This window comes from Chaetodon auriga, chromosome 12, assembly GCF_051107435.1.
Source record: "Chaetodon auriga isolate fChaAug3 chromosome 12, fChaAug3.hap1, whole genome shotgun sequence".
NCBI lineage: Eukaryota > Metazoa > Chordata > Actinopteri > Chaetodontiformes > Chaetodontidae > Chaetodon > Chaetodon auriga.
The window spans coordinates 10,585,927-10,609,587 of NC_135085.1; the positions used below are offsets into that span (position 1 = coordinate 10,585,927).

At 42.0% G+C, this 23,661-nt stretch overlaps 1 protein-coding gene across 4 annotated transcripts in view; it reads right to left on the reverse strand.

Moving 5' to 3' along the window:
- Window positions 1-1,621: 1,621 nt before the first annotated feature.
- Window positions 1,622-23,661, reverse strand: part of kcnn1a (potassium intermediate/small conductance calcium-activated channel, subfamily N, member 1a) — a 50,298-nt gene continuing 28,258 nt past the window's right edge. The window contains exons 1-6 of one of the 4 annotated variants that reach the window (XM_076744294.1): window positions 22,006-23,647; window positions 11,696-11,837; window positions 10,937-11,047; window positions 9,847-9,974; window positions 7,035-7,104; window positions 1,622-5,832 (exon numbers count right to left, since the gene is read on the reverse strand). In XM_076744294.1, coding sequence (XP_076600409.1) covers window positions 5,527-5,832; window positions 7,035-7,104; window positions 9,847-9,974; window positions 10,937-11,047; window positions 11,696-11,837; window positions 22,006-22,139 — 891 coding nt within the window. In that variant the 5' untranslated portion in view covers window positions 22,140-23,647 and the 3' untranslated portion in view covers window positions 1,622-5,526. Of the gene's footprint in view, window positions 5,833-7,034; window positions 9,190-9,842; window positions 9,975-10,936; window positions 11,048-11,695; window positions 11,838-22,005; window positions 23,648-23,661 lie in introns of those variants that run through there. The other 3 variants (XR_013077859.1, XM_076744293.1, XR_013077858.1) reach the window with 3 other exon arrangements.

The following is a 23,661-nucleotide window of genomic DNA, read 5'->3' on the forward strand; positions in this document are numbered from 1 at the left end:
TGCTCAAAGTCCTGACACATGGCTTGAGGGCTCCAAAAAACAGCTCCTTTCTTCCTCCACAGCTAAATGAAGCAGAGAAGCTATGGCAGCCTCCAACAAACAACCTTGTTTGTTACAGTTCAGTCTTCGTCGGATCTCTCAGAGAGAGAAATGAGCAACAGAGGAGGAGATATGGAACGAAAGAGATGGAAGGAGAGAAATGATTGATGGTGAAATAAATGACACTCAAAAAAACATTCTGTGGAATGAAAAGGCCCTTCACACCCACTCTCCACCATAACAGCATTATGCATTAAAAAGGCCAAAATCCTAGATCAATACTCCTATTCTCCGTGATTTCCCCAAGTGTATGCCAAACCACGTTAGCTGAAAGTGATAGGGAGGACGTTAAGCATAATGCGGCTGCTAGCTATTAGCTCCCAGGGCAGACAGGGAGAAAAGTGGGGCCGGTAATAAATTCAATAAATGACTTCCCCTGCCTGCTACAAGCTGTCCCAGAAGGACCTTTTCACACTCTGGGATGATCCTGAGCACCCTGCAAGCTGACTCCTCCCCCTGTCCGTCCCCAGTGCAAGGGTCATCTTCAGTCCTCTGCACCCTGCTTCTTTCTCTTGTCTTTTATCGCTGTGGACTTGATCTTCAGTACCCTCTAGGGGATATCTCTGGTAATTTGATGCCTCTTTTCCTCTCTTTTCACAGTTAAACACAGGAATAGTAGTAGCAAGATGAATTAACTGTGTTCATTAAGAAACGGACATTGTTACAGAGGGAAATAATGAGAAGCTTACCTGCTCAGGACTTGAACTAAGCTGGGCATCTGTGGCTAAACTGGGCTTCATTTTACCATTTTTCCACTTTGGCTTGCACAAGAAACAAGTGTCTGATCTATTAGTGCATTTTTGAAATCACAAATGATCCTTATCATATATAGAGGGATCAAAACAATATTCCATTTAATTGTGCTGTCCTCTTATGGGAGGGATGAGGAGCAGAGGAGCTGTGCTCTGTGTTTCCACTGCTGCATGTCTTTGGGGTTGTATAGCAACAACTACAGGGTGAATGACTCTGCCACTCTTGCGGGATATCGGTCTGCTGCCAAGTCCCTCCTGGTTTGGCTGTAATTAACCAGGCTGAGCCTTGTTTGTGCATGTGGACATGAATAGTAGCTTGTTATTTGAACATTAATGGCTGTGTGTGTGTATGTGTGTGTGTGTGTGTGTGTGTGTGTGTGTGTGTGTGTGTGTGTGTGTGTGTTGTGTACAGCCCATAGTTCACCTTGGAACAGCGCCTCAGCAGCTGTGTGTCCTCTGGAGCGATGTTTATGTTTATGTCAATACATCCTCCTGTAATCGTGTTTTAGGATGTCCCTGCCTCACAGTTTTACAGGAAGAGACGTGTGGTGTCTACTATCTGTCAACACATGTGCCAACCCACCGTCAGTGACACAACTGACTTTAGGCTGCTGCCATTTCCCTTTTCCTTGGGGTGGACCTTGTGTGAAAACATTTCAGGTTGAAGGACATCCTTGGCAATGGAAATTAAGCAGAAGAAATTAAGGGTTTGTCTACAGATGCCCCCTCAAAAAAAAAAAAAAAGAAAAAAAAAGAAGAGAGTTATGGTCATCGCTGAAGATAGTCTTTAATGATTTGACCTTGGTGTCTCTCCTTGCCAGGACAAAAGTTCACCTGCAAAAAGGGACAGCAAACAGTATACAGAGGACATGTTAAACCCATTTGCCATCCATTAAAAGTTGATTTATTCCAGTGCTACTACGTACATTATGCATCATGTGGCAGTGTACACAGAACAATGATTGGGTTACATTTCTTCACTTTTTGGGGGTTTTTCACTCTGTTATTGTTCAGTAAAAGTGTGTTCTGATTCCTGCTCTATGAGGAAAGCCCACTGTTCAGGATAATAAAAGACTCTGGGATGCGTTTATCACTTTGACTCATCTACCATCATCAGAATAACATCATGAATGTCCCTCACTTCACTACAAAATACTGTGTATTTTTTTATTTTCTGGAGAGAATTGGGTCACTATTAAATATTGGAATGGTATTTTGGTAGGACTTTGTTGGTGACAGGATAAGAACTGAAGAAAACAAACCTTTACAAACGGGTAAAAAAACAACAGAACCTACTCATTCTTCCATCAGCAGAAAACAGAGTGAAATTAATAGAAAGCTATCTTCAATTTGCCAGAATTTCATACCCTTCAAATCCTCTCTAGATTGTTTTTCTACTGCATGCTCGTTACATGCTGTGCATTGCACCCAGCTACCTTTACCCCTGCGGTTCCATTTGTCCCGTTTACTTGGCGACATCTACAATGAGGTCATATTTACAGGACACCCACTCTTGCTGCTCACCCGCCCCCCACCCCCCACCCCCCGGGCCAAAACGGACATCTGTCAGTAAATGAGCTATTGCTCTCATGTTCGTCTTTTTTTTTAATCTACTCTCTCCCTCTGTCATGCTGCCTGATGAACGATGACGTCCTTAACACCAGTACTGTCACATCTCTCTGGGACACTCCAGCATCTGTGATCCTTCCTGATGTAACTGAATATTACACACTGAGTGCAACATGGAACATGACCTGGGGGTTCCCCTGCTTCGTCCTCTCTTTCTGTCGTTTTTTTTTTTTTTTTTCATTGCAACCACTCAAAGGTCTTTGCTACGGGCCATTTGGGAAGCCTCTTTGTATGTGTGTGTGTTGGGGGGGAACTGATGTTCTTAATGTTGACAGATGACAAACACGAGGCTCAACCTCCGATGTAATGAGGAGGTGGAAACCTTAGATACGAATAGGCAGGTGAGGTCACAGTCAAGCAGATAATCTTCCATTAGCCGTCCTGACTCATTGGATGACATGGATTGAAACAGAGACGGTGCCATGATGGTGGCGTGTAGCACTGTACGAGAAGTGGCTCGAGGTGGGGGCAGTAAAGAGTCATGCTTCATCAACTCAAGTTGAAAGGAAAAAAGCTAAATCTCTTGCGTGATCAAGTTTCACTCATAGCAAACTGAATGTGTTTCTAAATGAAGTGCTGTCCGGTCAGTCCACAGCCTGGAGAGTGGACTCGCTCACTGTCTCACAGGGTTTGACTTAGACCAGATTCAGCCCAAAGCAGGTCGGAAATAATTAAGATCTGGGAAATAATAATGATTCTATTCGTCTGTTCTATTCAGGGGCCATAAAGATGATTTTTAACATCCTTTTGGGACTCAGATTATCTACCATTCAAAAAACTTTAGGACGCCATGCTAGCCCGCTAACCCACTGACATCAAGATCAGCCTTTTAAATATACTTTGGAAATAATATGAAAATATTTCTCTTCAAATCAAAGATCTACAAGTCATCATAGCTCTAGGATACATCATACATCATGCCTTTAAAGTGGTCTAATTTCTCCTCTATCATAGTCTTTCAGTGTCATTAAGACAGAGCAGAGGCCTGATTGTGTAATGTTAAAAGAATAGTTTGACATTTTGGGAAACATTTCAAGTTACGTGAGAAGATCCAAACCATTCTCCTGTCTGTAAGTATAATGCTAGCACAAGCAGCTGTTAGCTTAGCACGAAGACAGAAAAAAGGAGGAAACATGTAGCCTAGCTCTGTAAGAGGGTAATAAAATTCACAATAATCCAAAAACAAGATATAATGTGTTAATGTTGGATTGAGCATGGCCAGTCTGTGCTAAGCTAAGGCAACCAGCTGCTAGCAGTAGCTCCATATTTACTTTAGACATGAGGGCGGTGAAAATGTCAAACTATTCTGTTAAACTTGCAGTGGGACCAATTCATCAAAGTTTCTTCAGCACTTTCATTTGTATCCTTTCGGGATTCTTTTGTAATTTTTCCCCACTGCATTTTTTAAACAGGGAATGCATCACAGAATCACATTACTGCAACTCTTTAAGTTCGGCAACTCTAAAAACCTTATTGTCCTATAAAAAAAGGAACCGTTAGTAAAATATAAAAGAAAGAAAAGCAACAAACAAACAAAAATAAAACAGAACTAAATCTAAATCATGAAAAATAATCAAGCCATCCGAGGAAGATTGTGTCCCATTGTCATTTTTGCAGAGAACCATGCAAAGGGGCAGGGTTGGTTTCTCAGTTCGACCTGTGATGTGTGCCTGTATGGCCGTATGTACCAGCAGACCTCAAGCCATGCCATTATCTGAAGACCACAGGAAGCTCTAATTAGTGGTAGTGAGGAAGGTAGATAACTACATATTTCATTGTTGTGTGTATGACTGTGCAGCATTGAGCTAAAAGTGAACTCGTTCTCTGACAAACACATTCGCAAATATTCTCTCAGTCAGTCTCGCTTTCGCTTCCTCTCTGCACTTCTTCATTTCTCGCGGTGTTAGTAGAAATAGAAAGAAAGAGAGGTTTTCAAAACGTTTAGAGTTGCTGTGTAATGGAGGCAATGTTATGCATTACATTAAGACATTTTCTTTAAATTTTTGGAGAGGAATGTATCTGAAAAAGGAATGCAATGCTGTATTCAGACTGTTAACATCGTAAAAAAGCTCTGAAATTAGTAATTAAATAACCCTCTACTATTTATACATTCAGGCACTGAAAAATCACATGTCAATATGTAACTAAAAAAGATAGTCGCTCTCATTTTCCCTTGGTAAGAACAAGGAAGCTGAAACCTTGAAGTTGGCAACTGTGTAAATTTTTCCTACCCAGTAGTAACGCCATATGCATCCCCTTTGCTTTTCTTTCGTGTGACAGTTTCCCCTCCCCCTTGAGCGCCTTCTCAAACACTGACCTGAAGTCAGAGCTTTCGTAGCCTCTTCTAAAGCTGTCACCCTAACCTATGGGAAAGAATCCATGACACTAGTCTTTTGAAAGGGAAATCCAATGGTTTGTCTCGCTCTCCTCACCGTACAAACAGACAGACGGACGGATGTGTGGACGGATGTCCTCCATGGCCTCAGAGGGCCAGCAGGTGAGCCGAGGCCCTCAGCTCCACAGACCAACTTCCCCCTCGTGGTTAAGGACTCTCCGGTGTGATAGCCAGCTCTCACCCCAGCGACCCTGAACTCAGTCATTTTTTAACTATACAAGGGCTTTTACAAAAAAGCTAACTTGAACAGCCATACAATGGCTAAAACATAAACCATATCTCTACTTTATCTCGGTTTTTCAGTCATTTTTAATTTTTTTTTTCTCTTTTTCTTTTTTTGGATGCATTTGTGTTTTTTCTCGACTTAAGTCTGTTTGCTTTGCTTTGTTCTTTTGGAGTAGCTCTGATCCAGTCCTGTGCTGAGAGGCTCAGTCACAGAGGAATTGGTTTTTGGATTGGTTTTTTTGATGTTGGGTGGGAGGGAGAGGATAAGGGCAAGGATCAGGTCAGGGGTCAAGATATGGGTTCATTATAAGTCCAAACATGGACTCGCCAGCGGTTACACGGACAGCTTTGGATGGGACGGAATGAGGTGACGAGTTGGTTTGGGAGAGATGGGGCTCGAAGGTGACTGCAGAAGGTTTGTCAAGGTTATCCGCTATCAGAGGAGGTGTGTGGTGCTGTGGAGGGAGAGCGCCGCCTACGGGCGTTGGAAGTCCAGGATCGCTCCGAGCGTTCAGAGCGCTCTGAGGCTAGTGAGGCGGGCCGAAAGCGGTGAACAAAGCCGTCCAGGAAGTCCTGCTGCTGCTGGGTTATGGCTTGGGAGATGAGGCAGGGCAGCGCCTGCAGGCTGCCCGTCACCGAGTCCAGCTTGTCCTCCAATGTGCCGATGCGCTTGTCCAGCTCCTCACTGCGCTCCTGCAGCTCTGACACCAGGTCATACATCACATTCTGGGTCTAATGAAGGAGAGAAAGTAGATGTGTTTGGGGAGGTGCAAGAACAGGAGGACAGAGAGGGAAGAGGAGGAGGGCGGGACACAGGAGGGAGAGAACAGATAAAAGACATTACAAGTCTGTTTTACATCTTAATATCCACAAGCAGAGATGCAACAGATGAAATGTACTGAAGAAACAGTCTGCATTCATTGCCAGGGAATGGAGCAGTCTGAATCTGACTTACTCAGTCTGAAGAGAAGGAAAAAACAACAGGAAGCAGAGTGAAGAGCAGCTGTATACTTTCAGCAAGTCAGCATTGATTTTATCTTCCCACCGTTTCACAACCAGCTTCTCCATCCATTTACAACCAGAGAGGGTGTTAAATGCTTTATGTATATGCCTGACACACACTCAATCATATAATGATGGATGTCTCTATTATATAGACACTTATTTTTCCACAGTGGGGCCAGTGTTAATGTATGTGGTATCTGCATGTAACTCTTGTACTCAAACTATTTTATCCATATATGATATATTCTATATATTCTGTTGTATTTTGACATAATTTCTGTCTTACATACGGGCTAGAAATCAAAGGGTTACTTCTCCGCAGGGCTTGAAGAAGAGACATTGAGCCGTTGAACTACTGTAGGGTGTACATAGATGGATCTGACCATCGAGCAGAGTAAGGGCAAGTAAACACACATTAAAGGAGGGGGCCTCAGAACCTTTTAAAATACACAGTGGAGTGCAAATGCCATCCACATCAAATGAGGCTGCAGCCATGTACCTCCCTTTGAACCCCCTCTCAGCTCTGCTTTGGTGGGTCAGCTCGTGTCTATACTGCTGGACAGAAGTTACCCGGACACCACCGCACTCACCCTACGGCCAGATAGTGTTCATAGCGTGTGGCAAGGTTCAGGCTCTTATACTGTCGTAAGATGCTAATGACAAAATATAAATGACAACGAAAGCATGTAGCAGACTCCGGAGGTGATTTGGGAGCTCATTTAGGTCCTATCAAGAATGAGGCCGCTGATCTAAATTGAATATTAAGACAATGTGTGCTGTGCGGGCTGGAAACAAAACAGGAAAGCTGCTGGCAGTAGAAATAAAGATGAAAAGTTGAAAGATGCTAAAAAGCTCTGTGGAGCTGAGGGGAGCTGATTGGAAAATATTGATTATTGCCATTTTAAGGTTATAACAGATGGGACACTTACCTTTGCCAGGTCCACCAAGGTGTTGGCCTGATCATTGAGTTTCCTTTGCTCCATCTTCACACTGCGCAGTCTGGCAGAGGCACAGGGAGGTGGGAACAGGAAGAGGAGGGAAGGAAGAGGTGGACAAAGGAGAATGGGGAGGAGGCAAGGAAGAGTGGCGGAGGGAAAAAGGGAATAGAGGTGAGGAGGACGGTTTACAGGAGTGGAGCATAGAGAGACAGGTTGTTTGGGTTGATGAAGGGGCAGAGAGGGCCAATAGGGAAGAGAGGAGGAGGAGGAGGAGGAGGAGGAGGAGGAGGAACACATTTTTTTATCAGACATGCTCTCACTGATGACATTGAAAACAGAGAGGACAGCCTGCATGCATCATAAATATATGTACTGTACATATCTACTGTATATGTATACATATATAGAGAAATATATATGTATATATATATAAATATGTATGTATGTATACGAGCATTCCTGGTCTTGGTCAATGCAATACCAACCAAAACATGCAAAACTGTGGAAGCATACTGCACTCGTTTTGAAAAATACAGACTGTGTTTATCATGTTTTATCTGGATCTTGTTCTTCTGTTTCGTTATAACAAGATCTTTTTCTCATAATAGTGCAATGCTTTAAGTAGCACTTTTTAACTTAATAAAGTATTTTTCACTGTAATGATAAACAGTCTTACTACTGAGAGATGATCTTGTTACAACCCAAAGATAATTTGGTTTTGAATGAGAGGGGAAAAAAATCTCAATATAATGCCAGAAATGTACTTTTTCTATGATAAAACATGACCTTTTTTTTTTTTTTTTTTTTTTTACCAGCAAGAGCGCAATATGCTTCCATACAAGAAAACCCCCAAATCTGTTTTTGAAATCAAAACATTCCTATCTCTGTTCACCCCAAAAGTGAGACATTAAAAAAGGAAAAATATGACATGCCCTTTGTCAGTGCTACACACAGCTCAGTGGTAGGACTTCATGTAAACACACCGGTCATTCAGTAAGCGTGCAGTGACTGTGAGCGACTTTGTGCACAATGAAACGTGAGTCTGTCAGAGCTGGACTTTGTGTGTGCGTATGTACATGGGTTGATGTGTATATGCGCGTGTGTGTGGATGCCACAGATAAAAGATGAAGCTTGCCAGAAATAAATGTGTCTAATGACACTGCTGAACATACGACAACAAAGACATTTCAAATAACCTGTGCAATGAAACAGCAGACATGTTTTGTGATGCCTTCAATGTTGTGCCTCTTTGTCTCTAATCAAATACATCATGGCACCGCAAGAACTGTTAATGTGTCATAGTTAGCGGTGGCATCACACAGCCATCATCTGGATGTATGAGAGGAAGAATTTCCCTGTTCGGCAAATTATGAGACAGGATGACATTCAAGGGCATTTATTCATGTGCAAATCAGTATATCAGAGCAGAGTGAGGCTGCTCGCTTACGGCTCTATCTCTGTGGGAAACCGTTTCAGCTCGCATGTGTCTGTTTGCTCGGCTTTGTCATCCCTTATGGCTGTCGAAGAATAGGGGCTAAAAGCTTTAAGCGCTGCTTATTAGTGTAGCGCATAATGAGTACAATTTGTGTTGTGCCGTGTCTTTTGGTGCACATCATCCATGCCATGTGCAAGCTTTGGCATTTGATCTTATGCCAGAAAGGGAAGAAACCAACAAAAAATCAATATTAAAACAACAAGCAGGCAAACATTTCAACCTCATTGGAGCTACAGTGCAATGCAGTGTGTGTGTGTGTGTGTGTGTGTGTGTGTGCGCGCATGTTCATGTCATCACAAAACCATCAGGAGTGTAGGATGAGTTCTGTTGATGCAGGTTAATATAGCCTCCAGAGCAGCTATATTAATCATGGGTAACATTATACAGTACATCATAGATGATTATGAACCGCTGGCCAGGCCAACAAAGCTCCAAGCTCATTCTGCGCAAGATGCTTTTTCTTTCACGCGTTCTCTCCAGACAACCCTCCAGTATTGACACCAGTGGCAAAATGTTGATGCTTTTTTTTTGTTTCATTCCATTTGAGGGGGAATGGGAGGGAGAGGGGAGTAAATGGAACACTGAAGTAAAAGAAAAACCAAAAAACGATTCAGCATCCAGCAATTTTTCTTTTTTTTTCTTGGTAACAAACTTTTTTTTCATGCATGTCAAACGCAGACATGGAGAGAGGAGGAGGAGGAGGAGGAGGAGGAGGGTGTTGAGGAAACAGTAGGAGGAGGATACATAGAAGACTCAACTTACTTCTGAGCTCTGCGGTGATAGAGCAAAACAAAGACAGAACACAGTACAGAGTTTTAACCCCACAACATTCACGAAACGAGTGAAACCATTACACTTCTCACTGTAAGCACGGGGTAAAAGGGGGTCGGAGGAAGAGGGGGACGGGGAGGGTAAGAGGAAGGACCATTACACTAAATTGCAGTGTGTGCTCGTGTATGTGTATGCACGAGTGAGAGTTTACGTGTGTGTGAGCATAACAATCAAAGGAAATAGTACTCTAGCAGAAGACATCATAACAAACGCTGTACCACATATCCTGTTACGACTACATTTCATCAGTTTATTAACAATGCAACTATTAATAATACAGCTTAAATATTTTGTACCACAAGTAACATTAAAGACAATCACATGGATCAAATATCTTAATAACAACATACTGTGTTTTCAGTTTTTTGGGGGGGCATGCTAAGTGATTCCTCGGTGCTTGGCAGTGAACGTATTTCTGTCAAAGGTTTTATTATATGTGCATTAGAGGAGACAAAACAGCCGCGGTGCAGGACTTACTGGTGAATGGCTTGGAGAAACTTGCGCTGGTGTTTCCGCACCTTGGCGTGATCTATCTTCTTGACCAACTTAGTGTGTTTGTAGATGAGCCATGTTTCCCTGAGTACATTGGCAGCTGTGTTCTTTACCTGTGAAACACGGTTGAAACATTAAGATTAATATTACTGTCTGAAAAACAATTAACGACAGAGAAGCTGAAGAAGTGCCAAGTGAGTGAGTGAGCTCTCTGTGGCACTTTTCTAAACCAAAGTTACAAGCTTCTGTATGTCTTTGTCACAAGCTCACCAGACGGTGCAGCTCCCCTTCCCCACTTCCTACCCCCTTAATTCCAACACTCTTGCTCAGACCACACGAATCTTCAAACTCTGCCTTCATTTTGATGTCAGCTGCACACCTGTTCAGTTTTGTAACCACATCCTGCAGAGTTGTGATGCTATTGTGTTGACAAAATCTGTCAAAACTACTCAAATCTGCTTCTGTGGTAGTTGCTGCCACAATAGGTGTCTCCAGCACCACATTTTGCCATGATGATGCACACACACACACACACACACACCCACACACACACACACACACACACACACACGTGCACACGCACGCGCGCACAAGGTGAAAATAATACCAACCATGCTGTCAAGGATGGTAAACATGCAGAGGTGGCGTAATGGCTTTTTAAAATGTGACTCAGTTGTGACACTGAGGGAGAGTTTGCGAGTTTACAGTTTTGATTATGTAAGATAATAAGATTAGTATCAATGTGGGATATTTTGCACTGATAGTAAACTAAGGACATCCTACAAGTGGCTCTCAAACTGGAGGACATGACAAGATCAATACAATTAGTGGTGAGATAATTTGTGGAATAAGAGAGAAGAAAAAATGTATTTCTGCTGAACAACATGGGTTTATTTTTTTTAACTTTCTCAACCTGCCTTAACTGGGTGGTTTTACATTTTTTTAGCTTCACTTCTTGAAACGTCTGTGTCTCTACAAAATATTGCTTTCTAAAACATTCAGGTGGTTCTTGTAAAAAAAAAACAGCAATCTATTATCACAGTTCCTCCAAATGCAGCAGCATGCAGTGACTCACTCGTTTGCAGAGTTGTGTGTCCATCATGAAGTTGTGGACGTGTTTCTCAGCCTTGGTCAGCTCCAGCTTCCTGGCTACCACTGCAACCACCAGTGCTGTGCAACCAGCTCCCTGTTGCACAAAGATGTGGTCAAGCAAAAACAGTAATGCTTTACTGCTTTCAAAATACATTATTGAAGTAAATATAAAGTGAAGAAACAAACCAAAGCAGCTTAGTTGCATCTGACAATTCCATTTAAATCTTTACTGAAACAGTGAAACGGTGAAGTGTTTCCAATGGAAACAACTACACATCAGTTAAGCAGAGCAACATAACTCAAATATGCTGCGTTCAAGTTCTTCTAGACAAAGATTATTTGGAATAAACATCATTAGAAAGGTGGAGCAGCAAGTAAGAGAGGCCTGTATTCAATAACAAGGCATATGTATGAGGGTGAATATACCAGAATTCGACTTTTAATTCTATCAGGTTGGACAGGTTGTGGTTTCAGGATCTCCAGTTACACTTTGTCACAGACTCAAATTGATTGTTGAACACAAATTGCTTGAAATCTTCACATATTTATTGCCTCTCTAAAAGTTACACAAGTAGAAGAAGTCAGCTCAAAGTTGCGTTTCTTTCTGCAGTGAGTTCAGTCGTGGCCAAAGTGTAGCTGGCAGTGAGTGTAGTGAGAGCTGAGGTTTAGTTTTATAACTGTTCCAGTCAGCGTCCTGTGAGAATGTTATGTACTTTACTGGGTGAAGAATAAAGGAACCCACCATTATCCCTGTAAGCAGACACACGCCTTTCCCACAGTACGTGTGCGGTACCATGTCCCCGTAGCCAATCGAGAGAAAGGTAATCGAGATGAGCCACATGGCTCCCAGGAAGTTACTGGTCACTTCCTGTTTGTCATGATACCTAAAGTGACGAAGACAAGCAGAAGTGGGATATACACAGTCAGTAAAACTGCGCACAGTTGCATGAACGTGAGCATGCTGGAGAATGACGTGGTGCTGTGTGAACCAAACAGGGGTGGTGGGTGGAGGTGGAGGTGGTGAAGATCGAGGAGGGAGGAGGAGGAAAAAATCATAGTGTAAGGTGTTAGACCTGTTTTGTAAAGCCAGTTTGACACAGAGGCTAAAAAGAAAAGCATCAAAGTCCATTCTGAGTGAAACAAAATGAGGGTCTATTCAATGGATTTGCAAGAGACACTATAATTCATTTCTATTGTTCTGCTTTGAGTAATTTCTATCTGAGACAGTTAAATGGAGAATGTTTAATGGGCAGGAAACTTAAAGTGACATGAAGGCAGAAAAAAGCAAATAGTGTCTGTTTCTGAAAGAGATCGTTGGAATGATTTCAAACTGAGGGAGAAAAATCACTGAACACGTGTTTGATGTTCAGCGTCTGTCGATATAAACATTAACCTTTTGGTGAAGGAATGATATGAAGGAGCATTCAAAAATGGATCTGAGGCCAAATCACTTACTCTTGTCGTACATTACCACAGAAATGACGACATGTTTCGAATGACAAAGGGACAGGCCATGTTGCCGTAAGTGACTGGATAAAGAGCGCCGCAGGTCAAACTTGATTTGAAGATGATAACCCAACTCATGTAATGTCAGAGCATCCAAAAGTGCACATACAGCTGCATTAAAGCAACTAACAATTGGCTTATTGGTCATGGTTTGCTGCAAATCTTCCTCCATCGAGTTTACGCTGCCCCGAAAAAGGTTTGGCAATGCAAATCATCACTTCAAACATGTTGTTTGCTGAAAATAGCTGACAGCCATGCTTGAATTGTCAGTCCAAAGGCCCTCACTGCATAACCAACGATATTTCTATAAAAAAACACACTGCACAAAGCTGGATTGATGATGACATTCCCATACCTTTTGCAGCAAGACAAAAGTCCATCACAGAGGCAAATCTGCCTCATCCACCCACCCTCATTCAACTCGCCTCATTATTCCCAATGGGCTGTCTAGGAGGAGATCAGATAAGATTTAATTTTGGAGTTAAAATCAAATATTCATTAAACACTTTGAGACAACATCTCGCTAACATCCTTCTGACAAGATGACGCAGATGGAGTCTAATTTCTTGGGATTTTGTTAAGGCTTTTCTAAAGGGTATTCTGACTGGGCCAATCATGAATTACTAACAACATTGAACTATCCAGCGGCGACCCAGCATGTGGACTCACAGTGACCAGAACAATCAGGTCTAATTAAAGCGCAGACTGGAACACTTAGGGCCCGACGATGATTTTCTTAAGCTTTTCTTTCCAAATGAAGGCCCTAAAACAAAATTAACAAACCAAATAAACAAACAAACAAACAAAAAACCCTGGTTGGTTTTGTAGAAATGGCTGCTCCTCCAAGACAGTTCATTGTTATCAAATATCATAAATCAACTAATCATGCCTTCTGCAGTTCTTAAAACTCACACTCTCAAGTTTCTACTCATGCTCAAAGCCAGGGGAGAAAATAACTATGAGCACTTTCTTTTTTTTTTTTTTTCCCTCAGAGTGACAAAAAGTGTGCGGTCTGTGGGAGTCAAGCTTATTAAATGACATGCAGAGCAGCACTCTGTACAACACCATGCAGGAATAAAAAAGATGTCTGCATCCTGCATGCTTCAAAGCCAGTATATTGAGAGCAGGGGAGCGATGGGAAAACCTGGGGTCTGTATAGAGATCAAAACCACCTCTGACAAATACTGCAGTATTATCAGGTGGAAGGGGACTGTACGTCTCCTCGGACGGCCTTTCATTTGTAAACAGTGGGGTAGGATTGGATGGGTTACAAAGGAAGAAGCTCATTGAATTTGACACCCCTGTCTCTTTTACCTGCATCCCAACACTTCAGCAGCTGCCCTTTGATAGCTGCCAGGGGGCTAAACTTGATCAGCGGGCTAAATATTGTAATTGCAAGTGACTAGTATGTTAATTTCATTCATCTTGTCATCAAGGCGTGCAGAGAGTGAGTCATGTCTTCAAGGCAGGCAGAAATGTGCTGCACCTTTTGGCTTAGTGAACAATGCATTACAGTTCTCTCTGTTGTAAATCTACCCCATGAATTTGCTTGACGAAAATGCTTTTTTTTGTTGTTGTTGTTGTTTTGTTTCTTTTTGCAATAAAATGTTTGAGAGAACGCTTCCTGTTTCATTATCTGTTTTTCTAATAGTGGATGTGGCAATACATTCTCAGCGCACATATTTCAATCATTCTGAAAAAGAGCAGAAGACAGCAATACGGGAATAGAGACAGAGGCTGAATGGGGAGCTAATCAATAGAATTTTAAGGCTCTCAATATACTGTGTCAAGTTTTGGAATAGCATGGAGAAGAGCTGGCACCACTTTCAACCTATTCCAGGACAAGAGGTATATCGTGTCTAGAGCAGACAGTTTTATCCCCCACTGTTAAATCCTCCCTGACAGACACTCTGCAGCGAAAGACCTATCCTGAAATCACTTACTCAAACATTTCAAAGATGATGTTATTTATCCAATGCGGTATATAAAATAATACTGTAATTTACAATCAAATGAGCTCTGAGAAAACTCTGTTTCTGTGGTGGGTAAGAGGAGGGAGTACAGCTTGATTCACACAACGTACGACAACACGAGGTAACGTCTCTCTCTGAGTTCGTATCCCCGTCCATCTCTTCCACTTATCAAGTGTTCTTGTCATCCCATCATCAACGTGTTCTCTGTTTGTGTGTGAGAGTTCAACTGCCACCGTGTGTAGATGAGCTTTAGATACATGTAACCAGCAAAACTACAGCGACCAAAGGTGACAACAGATCCTCAACAAACAGAAGGGATGGATCAAATGTGAAACACACACACACGCACACATGCACGCACACACAAACACACACACACACACACACACACACACACACACACACACACACACACACACACACACACACACAGAAACACTACAACATACACTTTGTTCTGTTCTTGCATATTAGATGCTTAGTTTCTTAGAATAAGGCATTAGTAAGTGCTTTATAATGACTAATTATGAGTCAATATGCTGGTAATATGCATGCATGCAATGAGCAACTAGTTAATGGTTATTGTAAAGTGTTAGCATATTTTTTAAGAACAAAATGAGGGCTAATACATGCAAACCTGATTCTACACAAAGATCTATGTATCAAGCTTCCTTTAGGAGAACCACAACATTGCCTCTGTTTCTATCTCCACTGCTCAGCTGCTACAGCAAAGCAGCTCCAAATTCAAAAGCGACTGCTTAACATTCTGCAACTATTGCCAGCGTGCAATAACAGCACTTCCCCTGTACTTCCTGCATTTTTGGTTTCACATCAACAAAAACAAATTAAAACATTTTTTTCAACAAGTGTAAGTCTTGTTGATATAAATGAATTTGAGCACTGGCTGAGATTACTTGGGGACAAATATGTTGGGATGCTCCTCCTCAGGGAGTGTGTTAGTTGCAGTAAACATGAGCAGATTAAGCTCAAAGTGATGATGACCCAATTAAAAAACTGCAAACCTAACAGTGTTTTTACAGCGCAGCCAATATGCAAAGCGAGCAAGAAAGCAGCAACAGCATATACCAAGTGGACTGTAACATTTTATGATATGCACATTATATAATATATTCCCATGTTTTATGAAAATAAAAGTAAACACATTTAAAAAAAAGTCCAACTTAGTAAAGTTGAGATAAGCTCATAGTAGTTATTTATTTCTTTATTTTTATCTAAGAGCACTTAAAGATTAAGCACTAGATAAAATGGTTTGGCATTATGCCAGAAATACAATATCTAAACTTTAATGTAAATGTGGTCAAAGTGAATTTTCAGCCACGCTGGTGACTTTAGTCTGCTTGTCAGCCAGTCCACCACTTTGTTCCAGAGTGAAATATCTCAACAATTACTGGAAGGATAACCACAAGGTTTTTTTACACAGATGTTCATGATCCCCAGAGAAACACTCCTAAAGACTTCAGTGACCCACTGACTTTTCCTCTAGCGCCACCATCAGGCTGACATTCGGATGGATACAACTCTGGTGATGCTTTAGCGTTTCAGTTATCAGGTCAACATTTCTTTTGCTTTTCTATTGCTTTGATTTATGACTAAATGCCTGCAAAACTGTCCCCATCAGCCTCAGCTGTACTCTCTGTTTATTACTAATTATCAAATGTTAGCATGCTAACACACTAAACTAAGATGCTGAACATGGTAAACCTGCGAATCATCAGCATGCTGTCACTGTGAGCTTGGCAGTACACTAATGTTAGCATCTAGTTCAACAACCACATAAATATGTAAATTTAAAGACAGAAGGCACATTTTCAAAAGTTACACAAACCTGTTGCTAGCTTGGAAAAACTGACCCTTCTTAGTCATAAATCTGTACGTATACTCACACCCACTTGAATCATCCTTTGTTTAACACACATGTGTACTATCTCTATCTCATTACACTTTTGTTCCATTCACTTCAATTAAAACATGTATGCAGAGGACAGAGAGCCGTGTCCACAGCCATCTTCATCTTTTGGCTCTGTGCCTGAGTTTAACTCTTAAACACACTTGACCAGTTGTCGGGCTCAATGTCACAGTGACCCATCATCTAATAATCAAACATAGGGAAGTGGTGGTCTCACAAGGTGTGTTGTAGCTGTACTTTGCCAATTAACATAAAACATAAATCAAAAGAGAGGCTTGCTGTGTTTCAGAAAGCTGACTTTTGATTAAGTGTGACTTAATGTGCCTTTGTTACACCTACTGCATAACTGTTGAATGAAATTATTTTGTTGGATCAATGGTAATTCGGCTGCACCGAAATAATAAACTCTACATAATGTATTACTGTCAACCAACTAAGTCTTAAATCCAAAAGTAAAGAGCAGCTTGGGTTTGCTGACTTGCAGATTTTGCAGCGAGGCAGGCTTCAGGTCTCCGTTGCCAGAAAAGATCAAATCCGTATGTTTGTGAATATCATCCATTTTAAAGATACTTAATGAAAACTTCCGGAGAGCTCTGACACTGGGCTAACTGCTGAAATTTCCTGCAAGTCACTCTATTACAAATAATGAAGTAAAAGATGTCAGCTAGCGTTAAATGGTTGCACAACCCATATATTTCATATATGAACACTTCAGTCAGTGTTTTTCGCACAAAATCAGGCTTTTTCTGTCCTCCTTAATCTCAAAAGCAACCAGACAGGGAGCTCCATTTACAAAGCTCTAAATCTTAATGTGTCGGTGCTGGAGTGTGGTTATGTCTCTGGGGTTATAGTGAGTATCCTATTACAGATGTTTCCTTGAATTAGGCTGAAGACACTTCCACAAAACTCAAGAGTGAGTTGTGGTAAGTCAGTCCCTGCAGAGCCTGTTACCAAATCTGTGTTCCAGCTGGAAGCAAGATCACAACAGTCCCCATGTTACTTCTTTAAAAAAAGGGCACTTTGCTCCCAGAGATAATATGCTCAAGGGAATTTATCATATACCCAGTAGTATGTAAGTTCACCAAACCTTCAGTGGACGCAACAAGCTTTGAAACACCACCAACACTCCACCTCCACTGCCAACTACACACACCTAAGCATTTTCTCTCATGCTCCCAGTCTTCCCAGTGCACTCAGCACTCCACCTAATCTGCTGTACTTCTGCCCACAACATCAAGTTTGGCTTTAAGGTAACTCTTGCTCATTTAAACCCGTGAGATCGCTGGCTGTTTTATTAATCTCTACCCACGTTCAGGCGCCCCACGAAGTGCCTGCCCAAAAAGGTATCGAGGTTTTTAAGGTTTAATTCTGTCATAACAACTGGTGATTTTCCAGCAGCTTGTTCTCCGTTGTTTGTTGCTGTGAAACACACAGACATCTGTAAGAGAAACGTATCTATACCTGACAAAACACGACGAAGAGTGGAGATGAGAAAAAAGTTTTATAGCATCAATAGGTTGGTTTCAGTCACGTGACGTTAAATTCAGATGGAGGGCCGGAAGTGAAAACTGCAATGGACGAGAAGAAGGAAAGTTCTTACTGGGTAGTTTAGATGAAATTATGAGAGAAACAGAACATATGTTGGATGTGACCCTTATGTTATGAGGAGGAGCGATTTTTCAGCTGAACTGAAAGTTTTGCTGCTACCGAGGCAGCAGATGTAACAAACTACCTGGTCCTTCAGACGTCGCTCTACTCTAGCATACAACTTTCTTGTTATCATTGGGTCCATAGCCTCAGTACCAATGTGCTCCATGATGACTGTTGTTTTGTTTTTTCAAGGGTGTGTAGCTTTTATTGTGCTGTGGATTAACCTATCAGCAAACATTCAGCGCCGTGGTGCTGAATGTTGACGTTTACGTTACGGCTGTTTGCTAGGTTAACCACTCGCAACGGTTCCGTGAAATGCCACCAAAGCAAGCAACCGTAAACGAAGCAAAACATCGCCATTTTGAGTGTGTGTTATAGTGCTTCCTGTGCAGAAAATCACTTCTGGCCCTCTGTCTGCAGTTCACACCACAACAAAAGAATGATGTGATGTCATCTGCAAACAATCTAATTTATTGCTCAAATTTGTTAAGAAAGAAAACAGGAAACCACAAGTATCTTAATATCAGAAAAACAATATTGACCATTCTTGAAATATTTTGTTGCTCCTGAAAACCATTATCCAAAACAGATTAAATTTGATTTGAAAATATTGGTACAGCATATTCTGAGACATTTAGGAGCCGGTCAGCTTAACACAACAAAACAGTCACAGATACTGTGTGTGGAGTCAGAACTGACATTGCCCTGATGGAGGTGAAAGTCTGAGGCCAGTGGAACAACTTGGGTACGATTATAATACTCAGCAATGAGAAGAGTATGTTGTGTTAAATGCTGTCATTGAGAGAAGCTATAAAAAGACAACAGGATCATCTCTGCAAAGGCATCTAACACATTTAGTGTAAGTTCACACATTGGTCCTTTAAAGCCATTTTTGCTCGTTAATATCCTGTTAGCTACACAATTAAACATGTTTTCCTCTCTGTCATGGCTCATGTCAGAGCTCACAGGAAACTGATCCCTCTCTAAGTGCTACCCAGTCACTGAGAGCACTTCATAGACTGTACATTGAGGACAGCAGCTCTATGAGAGCTTTGATTCTCTCAAACTGGTCAAAAACAGGGGACCACTGCTATTTCATCTTTGACAACACTAATTTCTTCTCACTGTACGCTACAATAGACTAAACAAACCAACATAAAGAAAAGAGCAATGTGCTGAAACTGGATGTCATGTGCTGTGTGTTTCTAAGCCCAGGTAAAAATAATAAGAATGACATTTACCTTCTACTTTAAGAAACTACTACTTGTCTTTGAGCGAAGAACAGCACAGATTCAGCTCATGATTCGGCTCATGATCTCCAGAGCAGATCATATCTTGAGTTATAATAACTTCCACATTCTTTGTTATGCAAATATGCTTTGCGGGCTTGGTATATGACTTTGCCGTAGACTGTAATCAATACCATGCCTACAGAGGGTGCATAGTTTAAAAACAAATTATCAGATCAAGCCATCAAACCATAGAGAATCCACCTGTCCTTGAGGTTGCAACAATTTGCATAAAATCCATCTGTCTTTGTGGAAGACAGGCTCATTTTGAAGATAATGTGAATCATTAAGATTAAAGGAAAGGTGTATTAGACATTTTAGATATGCATAGCAAACTGTTCACTTTGTGATCCTTGGGGTTTATTGTTGGGCACATTGATCCAACAGTAGATCAGTGTTTTTCAATGCGGAGTCCCAGTTTGTGCTTTGATTTACGTCAGCATTTGTGGAAAGAAATGCTTTGAAACAACAGATGCATTTCAAAGTTGTGATCGTCTGTTTAGCCAGGAGAGTAAGGAGGCATTTCTTGTTGCCACCCATTTTGCTGCATTCTGAAATTGAATCTAATGACAAACCTAAAGGAACAGCAGTCTTTGCATCAGTGTGGTTGCGCCTGTAGCCTGCAAACTGTAAAGTGGTAAAATCTACCTGAATATTTCATGTAAAACCAGTGGTTGGTGTGAGAAAGTTCAAGTTGCACTGGTGTGTGTTTCTCTGCTGAGACATTCGGATGGTCTGTTGTTTGCTGACACTGTTTGCCTCTTGTGGCTAACCGATGACACAATCTGTATGTCAGACCTTGGGTGTAGGTGTAGCTGACTAGTAACTCAAGCCTGATAATCCGGTGCTGTGCTCTGAGGGAAAGTCAGCTAAACTTTCTGTGAGCTTGTCTTTTACATAGCCTACGGGTCTTCACCGGAGAAAGCGAGGTGAGAAACAGCAGCCTCACATCGCCTCGAAATAGAGCGTTTTGTTTCAGATAACAGAGTTAGAACAGGAGAGGAAGAGAATTAGATAACAGTTAAAGGGGAAAAGAAGCGAGAAACCACGGAGGCAGGCAAGGCATGCATGCAAGTGTGTAACTGAGAGATTAGGCCTGCTTGTTATGGATAAGGGAAGGCATTGGGACAGGGAATCAGTAGTGGGGAGAGATGAGGAAAAACTGCAAAGCATGCCACGTTAGATGGGTACAGTAGGAGATCTGCAAAGGATCAGTCAGGAGTAAGAGAGGGAGGGAGGGAGCCTTATGGTAGTGCGGGAGAAGCCAAAAGAGCTTAGTTAAGGAGCTTAGTTGAGGTAGGTTAGCTCTGAAGATGGACTGTATCAAGACAGACGGGAAAGGGGGCCAGTGACCAGCGTTAAATCCATCTACTGTAACATTAGCATTCCTCCCAACTCCCTCCCTCCACCCCTCCATCCCTCTCTGTCCCCCTTGTTATGTGTCTTTCATTCCCCCCATCTAGGCATTTTCCAGGTAGACTCTGTGCTCGTCCAATCTCACACCGTACTGCCCTTTGATTGGCTCAGGAGCGTGGTCAATGTGACAGTGTAACGGCGCATTTAACAGAAGATACAAAAATCACACACAGCACTTTAGGAAACAAGCGCCTCTTTTTTTCCACTTTTTTTTTGTTACTTGAAATTATGGGATCGATAAGTAAACATGAAAACTTTCATGCTGTTTTGATGTTTACCAGAGGAGGGGATGAAGGGGGATGAGGACATTCAGTTCACGGGTGTAAACAAAAACTGGAGACACTGCATTCAGCACAGATCATACTCCTCCTTCCAGAGTGTCTCAATTTAAGAACAATGTGCTGTGCAACAATGGAAAGCAATGCCCTCATTTACCTGCCTTGACTTGAACTGCGTAACATTAGTCATATGTAGTTGGTGATCAGCAGTCATGCTGTACTGGATAGTAAGACACACCCAGGACCAAAAGGACACTACCTACTACACAAAATGACTTGACATTTGTCCTCTCCTTGCATACTCAGACCTTCCTTTGGCTACAGGACCCAAACTGTCTTCACCTCTAGAGCAAAAATCTTTGGGGTAGAAGCAACAAAAGTCTGTGGAAAACCATTACAACACTGTTCAATTAATTTTGTGAAGGGAGACACATAATGGGATGGTAATGTGTGAACACAAAGAACAGAAAGGCTTTAGCTCCTCGACAAATCTTTGGAGTTGCTGCTAAAAAGACTTTTCGTGCAATATGGATCTATAACAATTGCATAAGGAGAGGGAGAGAAAAAAATGAGACAAATTGCCCTCTGGTACATTCATGAAGGTGACTTGAAGGAGCTGCTCCATTTTAGCACAAATTTCCTCCTCCTCCTCCTCCTCCACCTCCACCTCCTCCTTCTCCTCCAGCCCCTACTGGCCTAACACACAATAGTTAACAAAGAGACGCTTGCTTCAAAGTGCTGCTCACACCGTTGGTCTCTGCTGTGCTCCTATAGCCACTAAAAGCCTGTTTTCTTAGCAGAAGGATGGTGCCACTTTCATGCCAACTAGAGGGCCTACCTAATCCTCCTTTGCCACACTGAGCTTGGAAAGGATCATTGGTCAGTTGTTTTAGATGGGCTGCCCCTTCTCCCCACTACCACCCCACTCTCCAACCCCACTCAGGGCAGCAGTGGCGCCAGCTCGGTGCAAAATGATAAGTTATTTTTTCCACGGCTAGAGAACGAGGACTCACATGGTATCCCTATGGAGCAGCATAGTGGGGAAATAGAAAGTACAACAAAACATTATACAAACACACACACACATGCACGCACACACACCTACATATGCATGCTTGCACCCATCCGTACAAACACACGTAGACATACGTACACAAATCCACCCATCTGAACACAGATGATATTCTGAAACTGAAACCAAAGGACTACCAGCATGCACTGCTCATGGAAAGTGTGTGTGTCACAGAATGTGTGTGTGAGAAAACCAAGACTCTGATAGAGATTCTGTGCTTCGTGTCTAATCTTCTATTTAAATCCAGATTTACAAATTGACCCCAGCATACTGTGGGATTAGGGACGTGTCAGATGTCCATTCTCATAGTTTCTTCAAGTTTAATTCATGTGGAATTCCTGTCTCAGATAATGAGACCCAATAACAACAGTCATCTCAATGTTTGGCCAAGACCTTCAATGTTGAATGTAAAGGAAAAGTGCAACATTTTGTGAAATCCACTTGTTTCTTTTGTTGCAGTGACTGAGAGAAGAAGATCGATACCACTCTCATGTGTGCACTGTAGCTCGAATCAGCAGCTGATAGCCTAGTTTAGTAACAAAGACTGGACAGTTAGGCTGGCTCTGTCCAAAGGTAATAAAGTCCTATAAAGCTCAATAATTAACAAGTTGTATCATGTTTACTTAATCCATACAAAAGCCTAAATGTAAAACTAACAGCAACACTGCAAAAAACTACAGTTCCTCATTGGCCACTTGAGGCTGGCTTCAAAAGTGAGTCAGTTCCCATAGACCCCCACGTTAAAATGCTCAAACTTACAACAGAAATAAACATGTTTACAGTCTGATACAAAAATCAATTTTGGTCTCTTAAGCTAATTTCCTTGTTCTTGACAGCTGTATGTGGGTGAATTTTTTATTTAAATTGAATTATATTAAGACATAAAGTTATGCATAATTATAGGTGTGGCTTTGAGTGACAGCTGTTTCTGGGCTTGCACCAGTAACTTCTTGGAACTTCTGCTGGTTACCTGGCATCTGGTTTCATGCCTTTGTGCAACGCTAACTTAGCTTAGCTTAGCAAAGCTTACTGCTGCTTCCAGCTACATATTTACCATACAGACATATGAGTAGTATCAAACTTCTAGTGTAACTGTCTGTAGAAAATCAATTAGCATCTTCTTCTTTACTGTTTGTCTGTAAGGCTGGGAATAAGAGAGACAGATAGTGAATAAGTGTGTAGCAGCAGCAATGAAATTTCCAAATAGAGTACAGAGGCCTTACTCTACGCCAGTTACACCTCATTGTCCTGCCTCTGTGTTCCAGAGGAGCTGGTGTCAAAGGTCAGCTGCTCTTTTCGTTGCTGGTTCACCCTGTGAGGTTTAACCCACCAACCCACAGTTGGAGGTGCTGAAGGTCCCAGAGGATCCAGGGCTGGGCGTGCGAGGGAGGGTGGTTAGTGACAGGCGTTAAAAAGGCGGGGGAGGAGGGTAGTTACGAGGAGAGGTAGAGGAAGGGAGGGAGGGTACTTAGTAAAAGCAGGTGAGGTGAGCTGCAGGAGGACACTGAGCATCTGTAATCAGGGCCTGGCTGAAAGCCCTCATCTGAACTGATTCTTGACTTTTACAGTGCAGCACATGTACAGTATCATACTGGGT